Below are 20773 nucleotides of genomic sequence, written 5' to 3'. Positions count from 1 at the left end.
GCTGACTGCAGATTTGCAGGTGGGCGCAATACTGTCATTTCCTCTTTTCGGCAGAGAGGCATTTTGTAAACGGTTGTTTTCAGCCCAAGAACGTGGGTGTCCTCCGCAGATCAGTGTGCCGGCGCGTCGCATCGCATCGTGGTGGAGATCGGGAGCTCCGTGTTGTTCGGCGGTTCAGCGCCCGGATGACGGCTCAGCCCTCGGTCCCCTTTCAATCCGCTGGTGGTCGACGGGTGCAAGCAAAATGATGTTATTTGATATATCGCTAATGATTTGAAGTGTACATAATATGCCTTGCCGATCTCATGGCACCCTTCCAGAGCTGGTATTACCCCGTACATGAAAAATCCCGTCGCTAACAAAAATTGAGTCGCTGCTCTCCTGCAGCCCACTGGAAACGCTGCCTGGATAACAAAATCCCCTAAAGATTCGCCCTGCTGAATGGGTCGCTCTTCATCACCTCCTCGACCTCCTTGTACGCATCGTAGCCGTACAGCCACGGCTGGACCTCGGGACACGTCCATCTGCTCGGGAAGGGCCCCTTGAGCTCTTTGCCCAGCTGGGACAGGAAGATTTGGTCTCTGGCCTCTTGCTCTGGGCCGTCGGGCATGTGGAAATCATGGCGCTGCGGCGTGAAGTTAGCTATTGATCAGCGTGCCAGATGAACAGCTGCACTCACCTGCTTGAACGTCTCCCTCACAATCGCCTCACCGCGGGCTTTGCGGAGCTTCTCGTACAATCTCAGCGCAGTCGGCAATTGAGACTTGCTGGTGAGATGGCCCAGCAAGAGACCCAGAACGGCGCCGTCTTCCACTGCTGAGTTGGCGCCCTGGGCGAGATACGGGAGCATGGGGTGGCATGCATCTCCACTGAATTACAGTCATTAGCGAACATCCAGCGATAAATAGCGACTGAGATGAAGCACTTACACGAACACAAAGTTGGACTTGTCGCTCACCCATGAGGGCATCTCTTCTCCTAAACGCAGCATTAGTATGACTGTTCGCAGCGAGCATTTCATCAACAAACTTACTGTGCATCAACTTCCACTTCTCAACACTGTCAACAGCATCAAGGAACTTCCTCAAAATCGGGTCCCACCCTTCAAACCGCTGTCTCAACTCATCGACATCACCCGCCTGCCTGCTCACCCCCGTCGGCAAGTCATCCGGCGCCAGCACCACCAGATTATACATCTTCTCCGCCCGCATCGAGTATCCCACACAATGCGTGCCAGGCCCAACCCAGAAGTGCACCTGCGGATTCTCAATCCACGCCTTCAGCTCCGGGTCGCTGATCTGGTCAACGTTCAACACAACGCGGTACGCCAGATCGCCGGTCGCCAGCGGCGGGTCGTCCGCCTTCAAGAAACACGCCCGCGAGCGCGACCACAGCCCGTCGGCGGCGACGATCAGGTCCGCCCGAGCCTTGACGCCGGACTGCGTGGTCAGCTCGGGCAGGTCGAAGTCGATGCTGTCGACCTTCTCGCCGAGGGCGAAGCGCACGCCAAGCTCCTTGGCGCGCTCGTACAGGGACAGCTGCAGGTCGACGCGGTGCAGGTCGATGAAGGGGGCCTGGTACTTTGCGCGGATGTTCTTGTTGAAGTTCTCCTCCTTGGCGAGGACGCTGCCCGAGTAGCGGTGGACGACGAGCGTGTTGGGCTCCGAGGCGGATTTCCAGAGGCGATCTGGGAGGCCCCATTTCTGCAGAATGCGGGTGGAGTTTGGCGTCACCTGCAGGCCTGCTCCGACCTGGGGAAGTTTCTGTCAATATCTCATGAAGAAATCTCATGATGAGATGATGAGATCTCACCTCGAGCAGCTCCTTTGCGGATTCAAAGACTGTGACTTTGTGCCCTGAGAGGGCTGCCGCTACTGCTGTTGCGAGGCCGCTCAGACCGGCGCCGACGACTATGATTTCCAGTTGTACTGATGATCTGGTGTGAGCAGTGACCTGATTCATCATATTAGCTACCATGACACGCTATAACCACGCGTAGAGTCAATCAAAGACAATAACCACTCACCGCCATGTTGTCAGATTTCTCAGCCGACGATGCTGACGCTCTTGGGAAAATCAACGAGTTAAGCCACCGAAACATAGTGTCGTCGTTCGGGCTCGGCAGCTTCAATAAGAACTTGAGACGAGATGCGTAGAAAAAAGAGAGTTTGGGTTCGGTCGCAATGGCAGGACTCCCTTACCACTCAAAGAATGCACCACCAAAAACACGGTCGGATCGAAAAGACAGCTCGATCCAAGTGTTCAACCCATGTTCTTCTTCAAATCTTTGTTGGGAATGCGCCTCCGGCAAGTCCCCCTTCTCTGCCTAATTTGCCGCCCCCCCATGCTGTAGGCTTCCCCGGAGATCCCCCACACTGCGAGCCGGAGGCGCGGGAGCGTCCCGCGGGGGCATTATTTCTGGGTGGACGCAGTAGTGGGAAATTGAAATTGGTGGTGGACGGCGCTGGATGCGCTGGCGGGAAATCCGGGGTCTCGGGTTTTCCGTGAGTCGCTGTCGCCGCGGCGTCTCCCAGCCGCCTGGCGGGCCACTGTTCACGACTGGTTACGAAGTTCCCACTGGAATCAAGCCGAATGGAAGGATGGAGAAGTGGATATACGGGGGTCTCGTAACGGAGGCGAAATCGGCAAAGCCGGCAACGGGTTTCTGCTGCGTGAAGAGGTTCCAGGGTCTATTGTTGGTGGCCCAGCTGTTGCTGTGTGATGAGTGTGTTTCGGCGGTTTTTCGTATGTGCGAAATATGCGCGCGAGCGACCTCGGCGCAGTCATCTGCCGATTATATTGGCCGCTGTTGTCAGCGGCTTCGGGGCTCGGCATGTCATCCCACGACAAAAACCAAGCTGCCCAAACTTAGACGCTCTCCCTGATTGTCACTGCGAGGAACAACAAGTTTCAGGACTCTTGACAAGTCTATTTCTTAGCAACTTCTGTTTTTGGCAACTCTGCATCCGACCAAGACGCTATTCTTGTTGTGTCGTCTCAAAAGTTCATACCAGTCTTACTGCCACCACCACCTCCACCTCCGCTATTAACCCCGCACAATGGCGCCCAAGGGTCCTTACAAGCTGGTGACCGTCAACACGGCCCCTGAGCGCGCGAAGCGCCTTGTCGGCCGCATGATTGAAGCTCTCAAGGACCGGTACACGATTGAGCATGTTGCAAACTGCGAGAGTAAGCCATTTCCTCAGACATGACATCTGTGCTTGGTAGCTGACGATTTTCGCAGGGATAGATGAGGTCGAGGGCAAGGTCAAGGAGCACATGCCTGATGTCCTGGTGAGTTGATATTCCCCCTTTGAGAGAAATTGCATCTGACGATAGTAAAGTTCTGTGCGTCAATGTGGACTACGGAGGAGGCCAACCAGATCATGTCGACGGCGAGGTCAATCAAGCCGGACATCAAGACGCACGCCATTCCGCATGGACTGCAGGTTGAGAGGGGCCCTGATGCTATTGTTGAGCACCTTCTTGAGGTCGTTCCCCCATTGATTGATCAGTAAAGAGTTACATGCTGGTTCCTTCGTAGAGAAAATACCAATGATTGAATTGATCTGAAATTGAGATGCCCCATCTGAATTGTGAACATTAGGATTAAAATGGTAATGGCTGCGTACTGGTTTCACGGGATGATTCAACCGAAATTCATTCGTAGGTAATCATACGAGACATCGTCTTCGACATTATGAGTTCTCTCTTCGATGTCTTGGTCATTTCCAGCTGATAGCACTTGACTGAACAGCCTGCCACTCTTTAGGCCTGCATGTGAGTGAGCTCATCAGTGCTACATGTTGTATGCGACTTCAAGTCTCTCAGCATGCCACGCCACTGAAGTCAGATTTCATCCAATAGCGAAGCTCTATTCTTTATTTCGTCTCATTAAAACCGCTTTCTTACTCTAATCAACCTAGTCTCATAGTCTAGAGTTACATGGATCTCTGCACCACACGCCACAGCCCAATCCGACCACCCTACTTCTCGTTCTCAAAGACGTTGACCAAAGTGCCGATGTGGGGCAGAATCTCAACCTTGAACTCATCGCCGTCCTTCAGGGTCACCTTGGGCTTGCGGCCGAGACCGACGCCCGCAGGGGTGCCAGTGATGATGACGGTACCGGCGGGCAGCGTCGTGCTCTGGGACAGGAAGCTGATGATTTTGGGGATGCTGAAGATGAGGTCGCTGAAAATATCAACGTCAGTAACATGAATTTTGAGATGAATTAAGGGCTAGACTTACTCGATGCCGCTCTCCTGGAGAACCTCGCCGTTCCTCAAGCCGCGCATTTGAAGCTTAGTAGGGTCCGGGATGAGGGACTTTGAGACAATTGTAGGTCCTACGTTAAATCATCTCGTTAGCACCTCTGCCTTCACGCCTTGGGAAATCTTGGGACTTCATCTTACCCAAGGGACAGGAACCGTCAAAGCCCTTCGCGAAGCACCACTGCGACTGGTTCATCTGGTACGTCCTGCTGGAGACGTCGTTGCAGGCAGTGTAGCCCAGGACGTAGTCCATGGCGTCCGCCTCGGACACATTCTTGCACGCCTTGCCGAGCACGACAGCCAGCTCGGACTCGTAGTCGCCGCAGTCGTCAGCCTGAGTGAGGTGCGGCAGCACAGTCGGCTCCGGCCAGGGGTTACCCAGCGCCATGTTGGGCTTCCTGTGATTGCTATCAGCGACCGGACACTTTCTCGTGAGATTTGCGAAGATCGACTTACAGGAACACGGTGGGAACGTCAGGCAGGGCGACGCCGACTTCTTTTGCATGCTGGACATACTACACCTCGGGTCAGCATTGCCTACCCCTTCATGTGATGGGAGATAAGGAGATCACTCACGTTCAGCCCGATGCAACGGATTGTGCCGACCTCCTCAGCCGAGACGGGCGAAAGGACGCGGTCGATGACGGCCACCTGGTCGGTCTTGCTGCCGGGGTTGAGCACGCTAGAGCCGGACCACACAGCGACCTTGACCTCCTTGCCGTCCCGGACAGCCAGGCCGACGTCGACTGACTCTGATTCCGGTTCTCCGATCAGCACCTTGCTGGGAGCATCACGGGGAACGAACCGCACGAGGCCTGGGGCTGGTTAGCAAACGAGCTCATGAGGGGGACCGGAACGGCTGCCGGGTGAGAGGAAGGGAAGGCTTACGGGAGAAGGTTGATGACGAAGACATGTTGGCGGTGTGAGTGTGCGTGTGTGTGTGAATGCTCCCAATTGAGATCCAGGCTTTCTGGCGAGATATCGTAAGATTTTCCCAGCTCCAAAGCTCTTCTTCAAATGCAAGTTCGGATGGCGTTCGCGGAGAGGAGGGGTCGAGAGGTTGGTGGGAGGCGTCTCCGAATCGTGGAATCCGACTGGGGCTCCCCGCACCAAGTGCCGATGGGCGTTTTGGGGATTTCGCCGGCTCGGAGGTCCGGGAAGTGTCACACAACAAGCCACAGCAGCTCTGAACTGTGTTTTTCTGCGCAACCGCACTCTCGGCCTGCGCTAAGCCAGATGTTGCGCCCACCGCCATTGGTTGCTTTCCTACAGAGTTGATGACATGCGGAAAAGCCGGGCGCGGCCAGGGGCGCAGCTCTGGGGTCGGGTGGGGGGGATGCGAGGATGAGGGGTGTAACGAAGTGGGATGAGGGGCCGGAAAGTGAGGGGTACAGATGTCGGGGGCACATGGGCCGATGGTCGCCGACGTCAGCTTCGTGACATACCCGCGGCAGTTGATACGGTTTTGCTTGATGTGGGCTGATGGGTCGTGATCGATGTGAGAGTGACTGAAGATTAATCTGCCGACTTCGCAGCCTTGAGCACGTCGTTTGTTAACTGACTGATTCATCTTTTCTGTTATTCAAGCTATCAATTGGAGAGAGCGGTGCATGAAATCAGCAACAGCATCTTCGAGGAGCCCAAAGCACCGAGCAATACCAACTCAACGACTTGGTGTGCTGCTGTCACATCTCAAGACCGACAAGATGGCTTGTGGAGGAGAGCAGAGCCTTCACGGCGGCGAGTATCGCCAACACTTGCCAGACCTCAGCATACCTCGCTTCACAACCATGCAGAAGCAGGATGCCCACGTCTACGCAAAAGAGTTCAAAGAGGGCGGAAACCCGCCATGGCTGCACGCCCTGTATCTGCACTGGCGAAAGCTCTTCAAAGAGCCATACACCGGCATCACAACAGATGGTAAGTAGATCTTGAAGTTCAGTCAGACACTGGAACTCAATGGGAGCTAACACACAACAGGCACCGTAAAAAGAGACCTCTTCCAACTAGCCGACGAGGGCATCCCGATCCAGGACATCGTAGACGCCACCAACGCCGTCCTCTCCCAATTAGACGCCAAACAGAAGGTCACCCTCTCCTACCATGTCGACTCGCCAGAGTGGCGCTCCTGGTCGAACCCCGAGTTCCTCCTCAGCGACAAGGGCCTCCGCCTTGACGAGCTAACGCCGCAGCTCCGGGAGAGCATCCTCAAGGTTCTGGAGGCGACCCTGTCGCCCGAAGGTTACGCCAAGGCCTTGGGTGCCATGCGCATCAACGGCTTCCTCGGCGAGCTCGTCAAGGCGCCCAGCATCTGCAACGAGTACTCATACAACTTTGTGCTCTTCGGCACGCCCTCGGCGACGCGGCCGTGGGGGTACTCGTTCTACGGCCACCACCTGTGTCTCAACATCTTCCTGTATAAGGGCCAGATCGTGGCGTCGCCGTGGTTCACCGGCGCGGAGCCGAACCTTATTGATGACGGCCCGTACAAGGGGACGAGAATCCTGGAGACGGAGGAGAGGCTTGGGTTGCAGCTGATGCAGTCCCTCCCGGCCAATCTGCAACAGAAGGCGCAAACGTACAAGCTGCTGAAGGACCCAGCGATGCCGAAGGGGAGGTGGAACCACGACGACCAGAGGCATCTGTGTGGCGCCTACCGAGACAACCGAATCGTGCCGTACGAGGGTATCTTGGTGGCGGATATGACGGCGGAGCAGCAGGAGCTGGTGATTGGTATTCTCGAGCAGTACCTCCTCTACCTGCCGAAGAAGGCCCGGGATATTCGCATCAACCACGCAAAGTCCTTCTTCAAGGAGACGTACTTCAGCTGGATCGGTGGTTATGGCGACCAAGACCCATTTTACTACCGTGTTCAGAGCCCAGTCATCCTCGTGGAATTCGACCACCATTCTGGAGTTTTCCTGACGAACAAGGAGCCGGCCAAGTTTCATATCCACACGCTACTACGAACTCCTAATGCTGGTGACTATGGTATGGCGCTTCGGCCGTTGATTCCAGGGGTTGAGCAGGACTTTGTATGGGAAGGGTAGTGTGTTTAGAGAGGGGAGGTCAGCGTCATCATCTGGATAATTAAAAGACATTTTGGTCCAATCTTTTCGTTTGATACATTCGTCAATTGTCAATGACCTCGCAAATAGTGCTAACGAGTAAATTGGTTGAGTCCTAAGATACAACCAGAATCTTTTCCATGGTTAGGACTACAGATCCTGCCAGTCCGTTCGCCACCGGCACCTCTGATCCATACACGGCCGGCCAGACACTGATCAATTTGTTCCAAAGGCTCGTGGCAACCGTAATCTCAATAGCTTTAGGCATCGTTAGCACGGCTGGAAAGCTGGCGTTGAAGACAATACGAACCATTTTCTGCGTCAAATGTAACATAATCCGTGACATCAATCGGCTCGCTGGCGAACCAATCCACACCTTCCACCTCTTGGCCGTTGATCGTCAGTCCCCACGATCCTTCAACCTCGGGCATGTGAAGAAGCACTCGCAGATCCGCACCGCTGCCGACATCCAAAGTGACGGTGGTGTTGTAGACGCCAACGCCTGATGCATGTTCGAGCCCGGTGATGTTGGTCCACGGCACAAGCGGCGAGGTCAGCTGGATGGGCGCAAGCCAAGTCTTGGATGTTGCTACCGAGGCGTTACCGGTTGCATTGGGGTATTGCGGTGACCAATCCTGTACTCGCAACGTCCACGTAGAAGGCGTGATGGACTCCGGGATATCGGTAGCGTCGAGTGTAACGGTCTGGTTCGTCGATGTTGTTGCGCTGCATGTCGTGTTGGAAGATATTTGCACCGTGCCATTGTTGGCGACGGCCCGACAATCAGTAGAGGTGAGGTGGTTTGACAGAGGCTGGACCGAGAATGGGTTTGAAGATCCAACGCTAGACTTCATGTTAGCGACGTTTAGGTCAAGAAGTAGGCCCTTACAAAATGGTAGACACCGCCTCGGGAGCCAGCATGACGTTCAAGAAGATGTAGCCGTTCTCGGCCGTAAAGGCAGCGACGGGCTTCACATCACCGGTCCACAGATTTATGTCGTACGGTGCCCCGGCCCCCGCAAGTCTAACCGGCAGCTGGAGATGCTCGTCGCCGTTGTTGTAGATCCAATAGAGATAGCCGTCCCCAACTGTCCGTCTGTATGTTATGACGCTATTATTTCCCGGACCTTGTGGGTATTCAACAGAGGAGGATACGCCCAAGGTCGACAAAGCCTCTGGGACAGCTTCGGGCCCGGAAACGACACGTGTTGTCGGAAGTATCAAGATTTCAGAAAATGTCGAAGCCAGCTCCTCGTCAGCAGCATTTTGGTCGGCGTAGTACGAAAACGTCGTCCTTGGCGAGTGACCGGAGACGACGACAGGTAGACCGGCCTTCCCATACGATAGCACCAGCTCGGCTGTGCTAATGTCCATCGTTGTCTGGTTGTTGATAATTAGCGCGCGATATCCCGGTCCATCTGCCACCAAAACCCCATCTTGAACCGCAACGCCATGCTTCTGCAACAGATACGGCGTCGGAAACTGGTACGAATACCCCGCATCGTTGAGACTACTATCATCCCAAGCCGCCGTGACGCCCCAACCCTGGTTCAAAATCGCAACATCAACCGACGCCCCGCTCTCCTGGAGCAGCTTCTGCGAGAACGCCAAGTACCTGCTCGCCGCCTTCGCAAACATCCACTGCGGCTGTCTCGGACCCCACGCATCAGCGAATCCATTCGACGAAGCACCCAGGGGCGTGAAGGGCGCGAAGCCGGGCCACAGGCTGCTCGGCGAGTCCTCGTAGGGGAACCCGTGGATGACGTTCTGGCTCACGCCGAGGGCCGAGTCGAGGTTCGCCGTGCCGAGGAGGAATTTCCAGGTGACGCCGTACGCTTTGCCGAAGTAGGCGCCGATTTCGTTGGAGAGGATGGTTGTGCGGCCGCCGATGTCGCGGCCGGTGGCGAGGACGCGGAAGGAGTCGGGCGCGCCGTCGAAGCCGAGGGATTCGCCTTCGGGGATGTCGAGGAGGCTTGCGATGTAGGCGCTGTCGAAGTTGAGGGTGTAGGGCTGGACGCGGAATTTCAGGCCGAGGGTGTTGGCCCAGGTAGTGACGCCTTTCAAGCGGTAGTCTACGTAGAGGTCGGTGATGGTCTTGTAAAAGTGGTTGGTGATTTTGGTTGCGGTGGAGTTGTCTCCGGTGAATGTGTTTGTGTCTTTGAGCAGGTACAAGAGGAAGGGCGAGATGTCGTATCCTCGTCGGGCCTGGAACTCTTGGGTGAAGTTGAGGGTCCATAGTTGCTTGTACTTGAGCTCGAGCGAGTCTTCGAAGATGGATCCATTGCTTCTTTATAGGATAAGTTAATAGGTTTCAACTGCAGCTAACGACTGATGAGACCTACTCGCGGAGGAGTGCAGTTAGCTCTGGTGTGAGGATGTGCTCTTCCCAGTACTTCACCCCGGCTTGCACGCCAGCCTCACTGAAGTGATCGACGATATATCCAGGGGTATAGTAAACCTTCGGTCCATCGGGTTGTCCTGTTGAACGTTAGACGGAGGCTGATATTATGCCAACTCAACAATACTTACCATCATACATATTCTGAATCTGGCCAGTGCCACGAGCATAAGCGGCAATCACAACATACGCTCCGTCCGATGGGGCTGTCCATGTCAAAGTTCCATTATCAACAGAATCCGTAATCACAGTCACAGTCTCTGGGTCAAATTCGACAACGACAGCACTCTCATTCGCAGTCGTTGTCTTGGCCGCTAACAGCGCAACAAGCTTCGGGGTAACGTTCACCAGATTGCCAGTCTGGTTTCCGGATGGTGCCGCAACAGGTAGGGGCAGGGCCCCCGAAAATGTCTCTCCTGCTTTCACAAAGACTTGTCCATGGACGAGTTCCTTCATCGTCTCAGGGGAGTCCGGGGTGTATCCCGGGAAGCCGGTCGGCCAGTGGGGCCCCAGGGTCATGTCAACATGAACTCCAAGTCTGTGCACGCGCGTGTAAGCTTGTTTGTGGCAACTCAACTTTGGCGACTTCAAACTCACTTGGCAGCGTGTTCATAAGCAGTCAAAACGCCGTCATCCCACCTCTCCTCGCCCCAGCCGTACACGGCGGGGTCCATGGCCCCTTTCACACTGTCTCTGACATCGCCGATCTCGCCGCCGCCGAAGCCGGCATCCGCAATGCTGGTGATTTCGGCCGCGACTTGGTCTGGCTCTATCCAGCCTCCGGGCCACCACCATCGGAACCGGGCTCTCTGGTACGTGGACGGCTCCGGGACTTGGCCTGCATGACCGGCTAAGACTGGAGAGGCCAGTAGAGGCAGAGAAAGCAGCGCAGAAGTCGAGAGAAACATCATATTGAGAGGTGGGAGGGGGCTATAATCCCCAGAATTAATGGTGTGATGACTTGCAAGCCCGAAACTGTCCTAATAGACGCCTTGATCTTGACACTTGGACCTCTAGATCCTCATCTATGATATACCACCCGCTGTCAATCTGTCTCGGGTGAATGCCGCCCGCGATATCAGAAGCCCATCAAGAGAGTGATGACCAAACACTCACCTAACTCTTGTTCTAAGCTTACCAAGCTTACATCCCAACCCAATCAACACCTCATCTCGGGTCACCTTGGGACGAACTCAACTCTAGATCAACGACACACAACCCCCCCGGCATCCCACCTGTGTCATCCCCATCGACGAATCAAGTCATCTTCCCCGGATCTATGCCCCTTTCCCCAGATTCCAGGTCGCGTGCCACCAACACTCACCTGAAGGATCTGCATCACCCTTCCATCCCCTCGGTATATCCCCCAACGACGCCCTATCACAGCGCCTTGTCACGAACCAGGGGTCCAGGCGGAATGTGGGGGATTGCGTCCTCCTCCCCCGTGTTTTCTACCCCGGATCAGCAAGTGCGGCGAAATGCGGGGGAGAAAGCAAGCAAGCAACTGCAACGTGCCAACCGCTTCCTTAGTAAGAATGACAGAGTCAGAACTTTTCCAGTTTTCCGACTCTCTTCCATAATTGTCCGGAAATGGACATGGCGATATCAGTGCCCCGTCCAAATGCGGAAGCACACCTCTCGTTGTCGGTCACGTGGCTTACGTCCGTCTTGCGTGCGAACTCCAGACCTACGGGGACACCCGGGAGAGGAAGACCGGTATTTACAAATAATTTAGGGGCCGGGTCTGCGTTACCCGCAAAGCTTATCAAACATAACGGCCGAAATATCTTGGCCATGTCTCACAGGATTCAGGAACGTGTGTTGTAAAAGCCGTCGTCCATCCCCATTCCGGGGACTATTCAGCCTTAAAGGTTCCAAACTGCAAACTTCAAACAAGCTCCATCGAGATCCAGACTCAAGGGTTCTCACACTCAAACCAACAACCATTCCGTTCCCGGTGCCGCTTCTTTCGACACTGCCGAGAAACTTGCAGATAACCTCAGATCCCACCTCATCACCATCCGGAACCTCCCGCACCCTAATTACAGCAGACGCCTCACCCCAAAAGCTCTTCAGAGTTGAACAGAGAGCGCCTCCCAACGCTTGAAGCCACTGGCTATGTGGCTGGGCAATTCTCGCAACAGCATCCCAAAGCAGACATGAAGAGTCCGTTTGCGTCATTCAACGCTCATTTGGGCTGCGACTCCCCTCACACCAGCCACCTCGTTCCTGACTCTGCACGCCAACGGGCTTTGTGCTCGAGGCGCCCGGGGGCGTGACCATCGTAAATCTAAACGTTCGCCACGCGACTGATGACTTGAGAGGAGCGGCAGTTGCATGACAAAGAATTTGTGGCTTGCAGAGCCACAGTCTGAAAACTTTGCAGGGTAAATGATCTTCTCAAGGCGCGTCGCAGAATGAGACATGACGATGGTGGAGATGGATGTGGATGTGAACGTTGGTATCATGAGATTTTACTGTCTTGTTTTGTATATTGACATAAATTACAAAGTGGTATGAAGGACAAAAAACTGGGATATCATCGTGAAGCGTAAATGAAAGAACAAATGCTTTGTGCGGTGCGCCCATGCTACACTCTCATGGCCCTGAAGTACCTCACCACCCTGTGAAGTGTTGACTGTGAGTTGAATGTCTCCACAGTGTCCCTCGACTCCCGCGAATCCTCCGAGTCCAATGAATACCTCCTCTCCTTGACGAACTTTGGCCAAGTGTTAGTCAACACGAGATACTTGATGCTCGTCTCGGCATCATCGAACACGCCGGCCGTGAACTTCTCGGGAATGGCACCGAAGTACTGTGCGCGGTCTGCAATTGGTGTCTGAGATGCGACATCTGACATGCTATATGTCTCGGAGGCAATGGAAGATGAAGTAGGCCTGGCCCAGTTGGGGTCTTCAAAAGGCACGACTGGGTCGCTGAAGCGTTCTGTCTGATGGCCGTAGAGAATGCGGGCGGCGTCCTCAAAGATGTCCTCGAGGTTCTTGAGGTCTTGTGACGCGATGTTGATCTGGAATTCGGCGTGGCGAGGGCTGATGAACTCGGTGTAGATGCGCAACGCGCGGTTGAAGCGCTCACGAGTGAGCTCCATGGAGCGCTGCTTGTTCGAACCGGGAGTGGTAGGGATGGAAGACTTCCATTCCCCAACGGCGGAGAGGAAGGCGATGTTCTCCCCCGAGAAATCCCTGAGGGCGGAGAACTTCCTGAGGGGCTCGGGGTTCTTGTCAAGGACGTACTCGAGGGCACCCATTGTGTAGACGCTTTCGGACTGACTTGTGTCCTTCTCAAGTTGTGCAAGAGACTTCCAGGTAGAACCAGTCGACAGATGTGAGCCGACCTTGGTAGAGCCTGTGATAGTGGAGTTTCTTCTGTCGCGTTGCTGGTTCTTGGCTTCCCAGATGGCGATGGACTCGAGAGTCTCTTGGCGAAGGGACTTGTGTTTGATGACTTGCCAACAAGGAATGAAGATGGCAAAGATTTCGATAAAGGTGATTGACAGGCAGATCCTGGTTGAATGCAGTGTGAGTATCGTGGGATGGGGCGCACGGGTGATGCTTCATATACATACCACTGAGGGGGGATGAAGTATCGATTGACAGGTGCCATGGCTGGAACATACAAGGCGATAAGCCACATAGGGGTAGCGTGTAGGCTGAGGTTGTTAGTGTGAGCCGGAGGGAAGAGGGCCGCGCAAAACGCTAGTCGTGAATGCCACTCACCTCGCGATGCAGCATCCAATGGTCTGGAGTCGCCACCCCTGGGTATCATTGATGCCACGTGATCTCCAGAGGATGAAGGGCGCGACGATCCAGGCCCATAGGAACTGCCAAAAGACCGAAGGCCACCATTCCCAACCTCTCCCCTTCTCGACCTTCTGCTCTGCCTCGGTGCCCTTGGCCTCGGTACCGGGGATGCCAAACCAAGGGTGGTACTTGCGTGAGACGAGCCACATCACGACAGTGAGAAGCAGCTGACGAGAAACTCATGTCAGCCATGTGTTTTCCAAATCTGACAAGGCACGGTCCACTGCTTGTTCCGTTACGTACCTGGAGCAGCATGCCCGTGCACACGACGGCGAGCATCTTGGTGGTGTAGTCTAGCTTTTGGAACCGTCCCACGAGCGTCTTGTCCTTGCCGTCGCACAGCTTCTGTTCGGGCTGGGACAGAACTCCCGATGTGCCGGCATATTTCCTCTGCGCCTTGGCGACGTGGAGGAAGCGGCTATTCGAGGCGTGAAAGAGAGCGATGCCGAAAGGAAGATAGAGGCCCATTACCCAGAACTCGGCGCCATCAGGCACATAGGAACCAATAGCGAGGCCGATCTGTACTGAAATCCAATAGAGGTGGAGCATGGTAACTGCCCCAAACGACAAAGCCAGGCCGCGGATCCTCAAAAACGGCATTTTGCGGTTGACAAAGAGAAATACCATTCCGCTGAGCACCAAGACTGTCCATAGCCCTCCCCAAGCGAGCCAGAAGAGCGCAGCTGGTTCTGCGTTGAGAGTTGGTGCCGCTGATGCAGCTGCCGACGTGGGCGAGGGTGTGATCGTGGCTGCGACTCCATTATCCATGGTTTCTGTTGTTCAAAGTTGACGGATTGCACCATGTAAGGTCGAGGCCGCTTCTAGTCCGTCACATTGGAGTCGAAAGGAGCGTGACGAAGATATTCCGAGACCATGCCAAGGTAAGGCTTGAGGGTAGACTTATGTGTTGGAATGCAAGCAGGGTCGCGGAAACAACCTTTCGGTGGAATGTAAATACCAGTCGCCCATGATTCACAGCGCAAAATCCTTTCAGGGGCTGTTGGAGCATGTCATCATGCCTTTGCGCGGTAGCCAAAGGCGGAGACGACTCGAGCACACCGTCCTGTAGATCCTTGCTGGTGACAACAATAGCGCTGTTATTAGGACTGCCGATCGCATCTCACAAACACTTCAGATGCAGGGCGAATGCTGGCGACAGGTCGACAGTTGGTTCCTGGCCTGAAAGTCGTGGCTAGACCCTGTGGCCCGCGCTGGGGGCCGTTTGAGTGAAACCTGTATGCAGGGCAGCGGCTTCATCCCTTCGGCGGCGCTGCGTCCCTTACCCCCGAAGGCGAGCCTGCAGAGTCTTTAGATGGACTCTATCGACGGACCAGAGTGTGGATCTCTGGTCGCATAAGCTTTTCCTGCGTGGGAATGTCGGTGGTGCTTAGCGTCAATGGGTGAAGTGTCTTCCGGGCGCTAGCTAGAGCCGGTCGCTGGATCTAGCTGGCGCACGAAAGCATCGTGCCTTTGGCTAGCTTTTGGCGATTCAGCCAGTCAGCTTGCCAAGGGGATACCCACGAGTAGAGCCGTGATTGGAGATGTCTAAGGCGGCCCTTACGCCGGAGGCTGGAGGCCTTTTGTGAGTTGCTGAACGGGAGAGTCGGTCAAATTGGCGCAATTGATCTGACCTAAAGCACAGAGCCTTCCATGTATGAGGCTGCGATAGTATGCCACAGACAGCGGAAGCCAGAGATGGTTCGTGATGAGAGACTCGGACCAGCTGCAAGAGCTTTGGCTCTGGCTCGCCACGGTGCGCATGGAGGAGCGAGCGCAGGGAGACATAGTGATTGATGATACGCCATTGGATAGAACCGCGCTTCCTCTTTTTCCGACTTGACCAGCGACGCAAGGGAGATGGAAAAGCGACCGTTTGGACATCCCAACAACCGCCCATAGCGTCCGACATCGTAAACAGGGTATTCACTTCGTCCACATGGTATCGGAAAAAGCCTCTATTGACAGCTGAAAGTCAGGGTCTATGAGACAGTGAGTTTGAGCAACGGTCGTCATCGTCGTGACGACGAGGTCGCGCGGCAATGTCCGCTTGAATCATCGTCATCCTCAGTCTATAGGTGGAAGAAGGACTGAGAACCGGACGACAGCCAGGCTGACGTAAATTGCAACGGGGCGCCTCCGGGTGAACTCAACTTTCGAAGACAATGAAATCCATTAGGCTCGATAACCGCACAGATTCTGAGGTCTGAGATCTCACCAATCTGGCCTTCATGGCTTCACAACGGCAGGCCATGTCCCGCAAGATCAAGGAAACTCCTGTCGATCACTGAGATCTCACCGTTGGCCTGTAAAAGTTCTTTCGGGATGACTCGGTGCCGCTCATTTCATTGGGCTACGGAGAGCTTGACCACCGTGAACTAGGAGCGCCACGTTCGACCAATCGCACACTAACCCATCAGGGAGTAAAGGCCGCAGGATTTTGAAGCGAAAAAGCGAAACGTCGTGCATGTTGCCACCTCGACGTTGAGATGTCTAGTAGATAGCATCGTTCGGCGTTGACATTTGCGGGGTTCAAGACGGTCTGACTGTATCTCTTGCAGTCGCCGATAACGACAAAGGCTCTGGGGCTCTGTCAGGTGCAAGCCTCTGACATGAGGAACCCGACTCACATCCAGCAAGCGTTGAAAGTCTCCACCACCCACACGGGCGTTATTGCTTCAGGGACATTGAATATGGGTATCATTTTGTTTAGTCTCATGGAAGTTCATTATCCGAAGCAAAGCTTCTTTTGTCGAGGATCGTTGCTCGAGAGTCGCGTAGGCGGCCGACCGCGCTTCTTCTCTCCACTGGGTTTAGTCTTCTTCAACTCTGGGGTCGCCGACCTCGACCCTGTTGCTGGAGGGGCATCCTCTTGCACTGCTTCAAGGATCGTCTGCCTCGATAAACACAGATCAATGTGCTCATTGAACTGTCTCTCGTCCGGCGCTTGCGGACGGTTACAAATTGGACAGTCCCACAAGTCCTCCTCGACCGGCGCGTCTTCTTTAGTGGGATTCGGTGCAATCTCTTTGCCATGTCTACGCACGGGGGTCGACTCGTTGTCCGTTACTCGCGCGTCCGACTCCTCGGGGCCTTCTCCCTGCAAGGCGAGATCGTCGTCGAGCCGCAATAGTTCCTCCTCCGGCCACATTTCCCATCCATCTTCGTCCAGCCTAACAGTGCTTCCTGTATTCCCAATAGCGCCCTGCTTCTCTGGGGATCCGGCCGACTCTGACTTGCGGGACCGGAAACCAAAGAATGCCATGGTGTCGGGCTTCTTGGTGCTCACGAGGTGCGTGCACCGCAAACCCATGAGTCGTAGCTTCATCTCCGGCATCTCCTCTTCGAGTTTGCCGAGAATGGGCAGAGCAAAACGGTAGAGATCGTCGGCCAGACAGATAGCCCTTGGCAAAACGACTTGTCGTGTGAAGACCTCGTACGTGTGCAGCTTGACCTTCAGCACCAACGTCCGGCCTTTGCACTCCGCCCTCTTCATGTCCTTTTCCAGCTCATCAGCCGTCCACCTCAACTTCTCTCTCAGCTGCTGAGGGTCCGACATGTCCCGAAATGTGCTCTCTGTGCCGACGCTCTTTCTCTCGTATTCTTCTGCTGGCTGTATCCGTGTGCGCCCGAGACCAAGGTAGACGTTGATGAGGAACTCGTACGCTTTCTCTCCGAATAGTTGCCTGAGAAACTGTCGGTATGGGTAGATGTCGGCACAAGTCTTAATGCCAATCTCGGCCAGCTGTCGCTCCAGAACGCGCCCAATCCCATTGACCTTTCGTGGTGGGAGTTTCGCCATGAAGTTCATGATCTCGGTCCGATCGTTGGGCAACACGAACTGCCCGTTAGGCTTGTTCATGTTGGAGCAGATCTTCGCAAGCTTCGCATTGGCAGCGATGCCAGCCGAAACCGTAATATTTGTCCTTTCATATACCTCGCGACGCATCTGCTGGACTGCATCTGCGGGGCTAATGCCTTTCTCCGTGCAATATTCGGTGATATTGAGGTACGCTTCGTCGATACTGGCGCTCTCAAACCGGGGGTCGTATTCCACCAAGACCGCCCGAACCTCGTGTGCCTTGGCATTGTATTTCTCGAAATTAGGCTTGAGCATTACCAAGCTCGGACAAAGCTTCTTAGCGACAAAGCCAGCCATGCCGCTCCGGCAGCCGTATTTCCTTGCCACATAATTACAGGTTGTTAAGACGCCGGCGCCAACGGAAAACGGCACATCCTTCAACTCGGGTCGCTCGAGAAGTTCGACGGCAGCGTAAAAGGCATCGCAGTCGACATGGACAATGTATTGGGAGAGGTCGCGGGAGAGTTCGAGTTGGGTAATAAGCTGGTCGGCGAGGCGCAGGTCTCTGCTGAGGTCAAGCTTCTCCAGGCGGCGCTTCTTCTCGATGATGTGTTCGATCTTTTTGGTAAGTATTTTGTCTCGTTCCTCTTCTCGGTTGAAGAATTTTGATCCCTTCGAGGCGTTGTAGATGATTTCGGAAACCTAGCACACAGCACAGTCAGCATGCGTTTCAGAGCCGAGGATAACCATGTGCACCACCAACCTTGGACTGATCGACTGAGTCTTGCCCAGCCTTTGTCAGTGAAGGGCCCAATAATGAATACTTAAGCGTTCCGTGTTCTGAAAGGGCCTTGGCATCTTGTAGCAGGGCCGCAGCCTCCAGCAGTGCTTCGTCGGACTGCTCAGCGAGCGGCGAATCTGGTGGTTGTGGTGTCGTCATCGTCATTGATCCGAAGAAACCGACCGGAAGATGCGAACGGAGATTCTAGACTGAAGTAATAATTGCATATCTTCGTTCGCTATTCGAGGCCTGTAGGGGTAGGGAACAATGCGTCGAGGATGGGAATGCCTGGAGGCAACAAGGATCAGTGTCACGGACTACTGACAGAATGCCCCGCCCAAAGTCATCGACGCGTCGCATGTCAGCAAACACACACGAGCCCACGTGACATCAGCGATTGTCTTAAACAGTATTGCATTGAGGCATGTCACTTCATTAAACATTATGCACCTATACCATACGCCTTTTTGGACCCGCATCGCCGTTTCCGCTTCTGGCAGTAAACAAACACCGTCATCTTGGCTTTCATCTCTTGGAATTCCTCTGCTCAATCGAGCTTCGTCAAGCTCTAGCACGAAAAGCTCTCGGGCTTTGACTGGTCGCCTTCCCCATTGTAATTTTGCGTCGCAGGCCACGGGCAGATCGGACGTTGCCGCAGCACTTCAGTTGAAGGATCCGTTGAGTTGGTCCACGTCGTCGCGATGATCGACTCCGGAGCAGTGTCCGCAGCGGCCCATGCGACAAGCGCCGCAAGGGCATCCGTCGACGCATTGTTGAAGCCAGCAATCGTTGCCGTCTCGCCATCGACAAGCTGCTCCCACTGGCCGGGACCACCGATGTACCATGGCGCGTCGACGCTGGTGGTCTTGGATCCTAGGCCCGGGACGAGGAACAAGCGGAACCAGCTGCGCGTGGCCTCGACGTCACCGCCCGTGGCGTTGACAACACTCTCGTAGAAGTAGATGGAGGCGTTGAGGGGGTTGACACCGTCAGCCAGTCCGTGGTACATGATGATCTTGTGGCCGAGGGCAGCGAACGCGGTCAGGTTGAAGTCGTTGACGTCCAGCTCGCCGGGATTGGTCTCGTTGGCGTACGCCGGGACAGAGTCGTTGTAGCTTGACACATCCCACTCGGGGTCGCTGTAGAGGAAGTTCTGGAAGTATCCCAGGGCCTCCTCGTTGACGTCGGTGTCGTTGTCGCCGACGACGGAAGTCCACTCGTACTCAGACGACGGGCTCAGACCGGTGAAGACCTGCTCATCATCGACCTCGTAGTTGTCGTACAGGACCTTGGCGAGGTCGACCTGCTCCTCAGTCAAGCACGCAGACGCATCGACGCCGTCCTTGCCGCAGGTGAAGAGGTCGAAGTCGAAGTAGCATGTGGCGAGGTCGCTGACGATGCCATCCTCAACTCCGTCCGCAGCGTCACACTGCTTTTTTACATTGTCGCCGAGGACCTTGAGGCTCTCCTCAGTGAGGATCTTGGTGTCGTTGACGCCGTTCTTAGAGCCGCGAGAGATCCTCCAGCTCTGCAGAGCAGTCTGCCACCACGCCGGTGCGCCGACGAGGATAGCATTGAAGTCCCTCGGGTAGTGCTGTGCGGCCTTCAATCCCTGGCGACCGCCCTGTCCAGCGCCGGCGAAGTATGACTTTCCGGGGGGGAGTGTGTAATACCGCTCAATGACTCTTAGGGCCAGCTGGTACGAGCCGTGGAGAGCGCGGAAGCCAAAGTCCAGCTGCCTGTCCTCATCATTAAGGGCCCAGGTGAGGTTGCTTGCAGTAGAGTTATGTCCTCCGTCAGTCGAGACGGTTACGAAGCCGTACTTGACGCCAGCTGCCATGGCAGGCCAGTTGACGCCGCCGTCGAAGCCTTCATTGCCGACGGTCAAGATGTCGCTGTTCCAGTCGTCCGGGAGGAAAAGACCGAACTTGTACGTCGCGTTCCCGTCTCCGGTTTTGGCGACGAAGGTCACGGCACAGAGACTCGGCAGGTTGGTTACATTGACGGGATACGCGACGTCGCTGATCTCCTCAAAGGCACCTCCTGCGTCAACAGATGTAACCTCGCCGAGGGAGGCGTTGGCGTTGATCCAGTAGCTCATCAGCCTCGGCGTGCATGACGTCGAGTTCGTGGCGGCCACTTGCCGCAGTGCGGCGACTGTGAGTGTGAGAGATGCGATCCACTTCATCTTGATGAAAGTTTCTGAGCCGTGGCCTGCGGAGATGAGGTGTGATTGAGATGGGAGAAAGCTGGAGAGACCCCAGACGTCTTTAACAGACGCATCACAAGCTTTAAACAAGCTGATATTGTGTTGTTTTCCAGAATCATATTTGTTGAGATTATCTCATTTCGGCGCATAACGATGCACATGCTTCCCCAAGTCGCGATTGTGTTTACAAAACACATCCGTTTCCGGCGCATGTTGTTTGGAGATCTTGGCATCCGTTTGAACGGTGTTTGCCATCATTCCTCCCCCACCAATGGGGTCGCGGCTGCATGAGACACCAGCCTTCCATGCGAAGTCAAGCCCAACACCTCCTTCTGAAATGTCAGACATCATGATATGTTTGCGGCGTTCTTGGCAACAGCTTTGACTCGTTGCCGTGGTATCCGATTTTGTGTATCGTGACAT

General features: G+C 55.0%; 8 protein-coding genes across 8 annotated transcripts; 2 read left to right on the top strand and 6 right to left on the bottom strand.

The window, feature by feature from the left end:
* Window positions 1–421: 421 nt before the first annotated feature.
* On the bottom strand, window positions 422–2101 carry OpS4-2 (FAD-dependent monooxygenase OpS4; the record flags this gene model as incomplete). The annotated part of the gene is made up of 6 exons (XM_036643147.1): window positions 422–625; window positions 680–869; window positions 930–978; window positions 1034–1751; window positions 1813–1953; window positions 2027–2101. The coding sequence occupies 6 exons, from the start codon at window positions 2099–2101 to the stop codon at window positions 422–424; spliced, it is 1377 nt and encodes a 458-aa protein (XP_036492595.1).
* A 958-nt stretch (window positions 2102–3059) lies between these two features.
* Window positions 3060–3518, top strand: CGCS363_v011297 (uncharacterized protein; the record flags this gene model as incomplete). Its single annotated transcript, XM_036643146.1, has 3 exons — window positions 3060–3189; window positions 3245–3294; window positions 3345–3518. 3 exons carry the CDS (start codon window positions 3060–3062, stop codon window positions 3516–3518), a joined length of 354 nt encoding a protein of 117 aa, XP_036491333.1.
* A 468-nt stretch (window positions 3519–3986) lies between these two features.
* Window positions 3987–5187, bottom strand: CGCS363_v011296 (Fumarylacetoacetate hydrolase domain-containing protein 2-like protein; the record flags this gene model as incomplete). The annotated part of the gene is made up of 6 exons (XM_036643145.1): window positions 3987–4194; window positions 4252–4348; window positions 4416–4672; window positions 4731–4789; window positions 4851–5089; window positions 5163–5187. 6 exons carry the CDS (start codon window positions 5185–5187, stop codon window positions 3987–3989), a joined length of 885 nt encoding a protein of 294 aa, XP_036491334.1.
* Window positions 5188–5980: 793 nt separating this feature from the next.
* On the top strand, window positions 5981–7324 carry CGCS363_v011295 (uncharacterized protein; the record flags this gene model as incomplete). The annotated part of the gene is made up of 2 exons (XM_036643144.1): window positions 5981–6194; window positions 6255–7324. 2 exons carry the CDS (start codon window positions 5981–5983, stop codon window positions 7322–7324), a joined length of 1284 nt encoding a protein of 427 aa, XP_036491331.1.
* Window positions 7325–7457: 133 nt separating this feature from the next.
* CGCS363_v011294 (uncharacterized protein) lies at window positions 7458–10651 on the bottom strand (the record flags this gene model as incomplete). The annotated part of the gene is made up of 6 exons (XM_036643143.1): window positions 7458–7600; window positions 7653–8185; window positions 8232–9629; window positions 9685–9820; window positions 9872–10278; window positions 10338–10651. The coding sequence occupies 6 exons, from the start codon at window positions 10649–10651 to the stop codon at window positions 7458–7460; spliced, it is 2931 nt and encodes a 976-aa protein (XP_036491332.1).
* A 1679-nt stretch (window positions 10652–12330) lies between these two features.
* On the bottom strand, window positions 12331–14329 carry CGCS363_v011293 (uncharacterized protein; the record flags this gene model as incomplete). The annotated part of the gene is made up of 4 exons (XM_036643142.1): window positions 12331–13264; window positions 13327–13410; window positions 13478–13728; window positions 13805–14329. 4 exons carry the CDS (start codon window positions 14327–14329, stop codon window positions 12331–12333), a joined length of 1794 nt encoding a protein of 597 aa, XP_036491329.1.
* Window positions 14330–16286: 1957 nt separating this feature from the next.
* POLK (DNA polymerase kappa) lies at window positions 16287–18300 on the bottom strand (the record flags this gene model as incomplete). The annotated part of the gene is made up of 2 exons (XM_036643141.1): window positions 16287–18062; window positions 18124–18300. The coding sequence occupies 2 exons, from the start codon at window positions 18298–18300 to the stop codon at window positions 16287–16289; spliced, it is 1953 nt and encodes a 650-aa protein (XP_036491330.1).
* Window positions 18301–18709: 409 nt separating this feature from the next.
* faeB-2-0 (putative feruloyl esterase B-2) lies at window positions 18710–20329 on the bottom strand (the record flags this gene model as incomplete). Its single annotated transcript, XM_036643140.1, has 1 exon — window positions 18710–20329. One exon carries the CDS (start codon window positions 20327–20329, stop codon window positions 18710–18712), a length of 1620 nt encoding a protein of 539 aa, XP_036491425.1.
* Between the last annotated feature and the right edge of the window lie 444 nt (window positions 20330–20773).

Source organism: Colletotrichum siamense (assembly GCF_013390195.1).
Source record: "Colletotrichum siamense strain Cg363 chromosome Unknown KSG_Cg363_contig07, whole genome shotgun sequence".
NCBI lineage: Eukaryota > Fungi > Ascomycota > Sordariomycetes > Glomerellales > Glomerellaceae > Colletotrichum > Colletotrichum siamense.
This window is presented reverse-complemented; position numbering and strand designations above follow the sequence as displayed.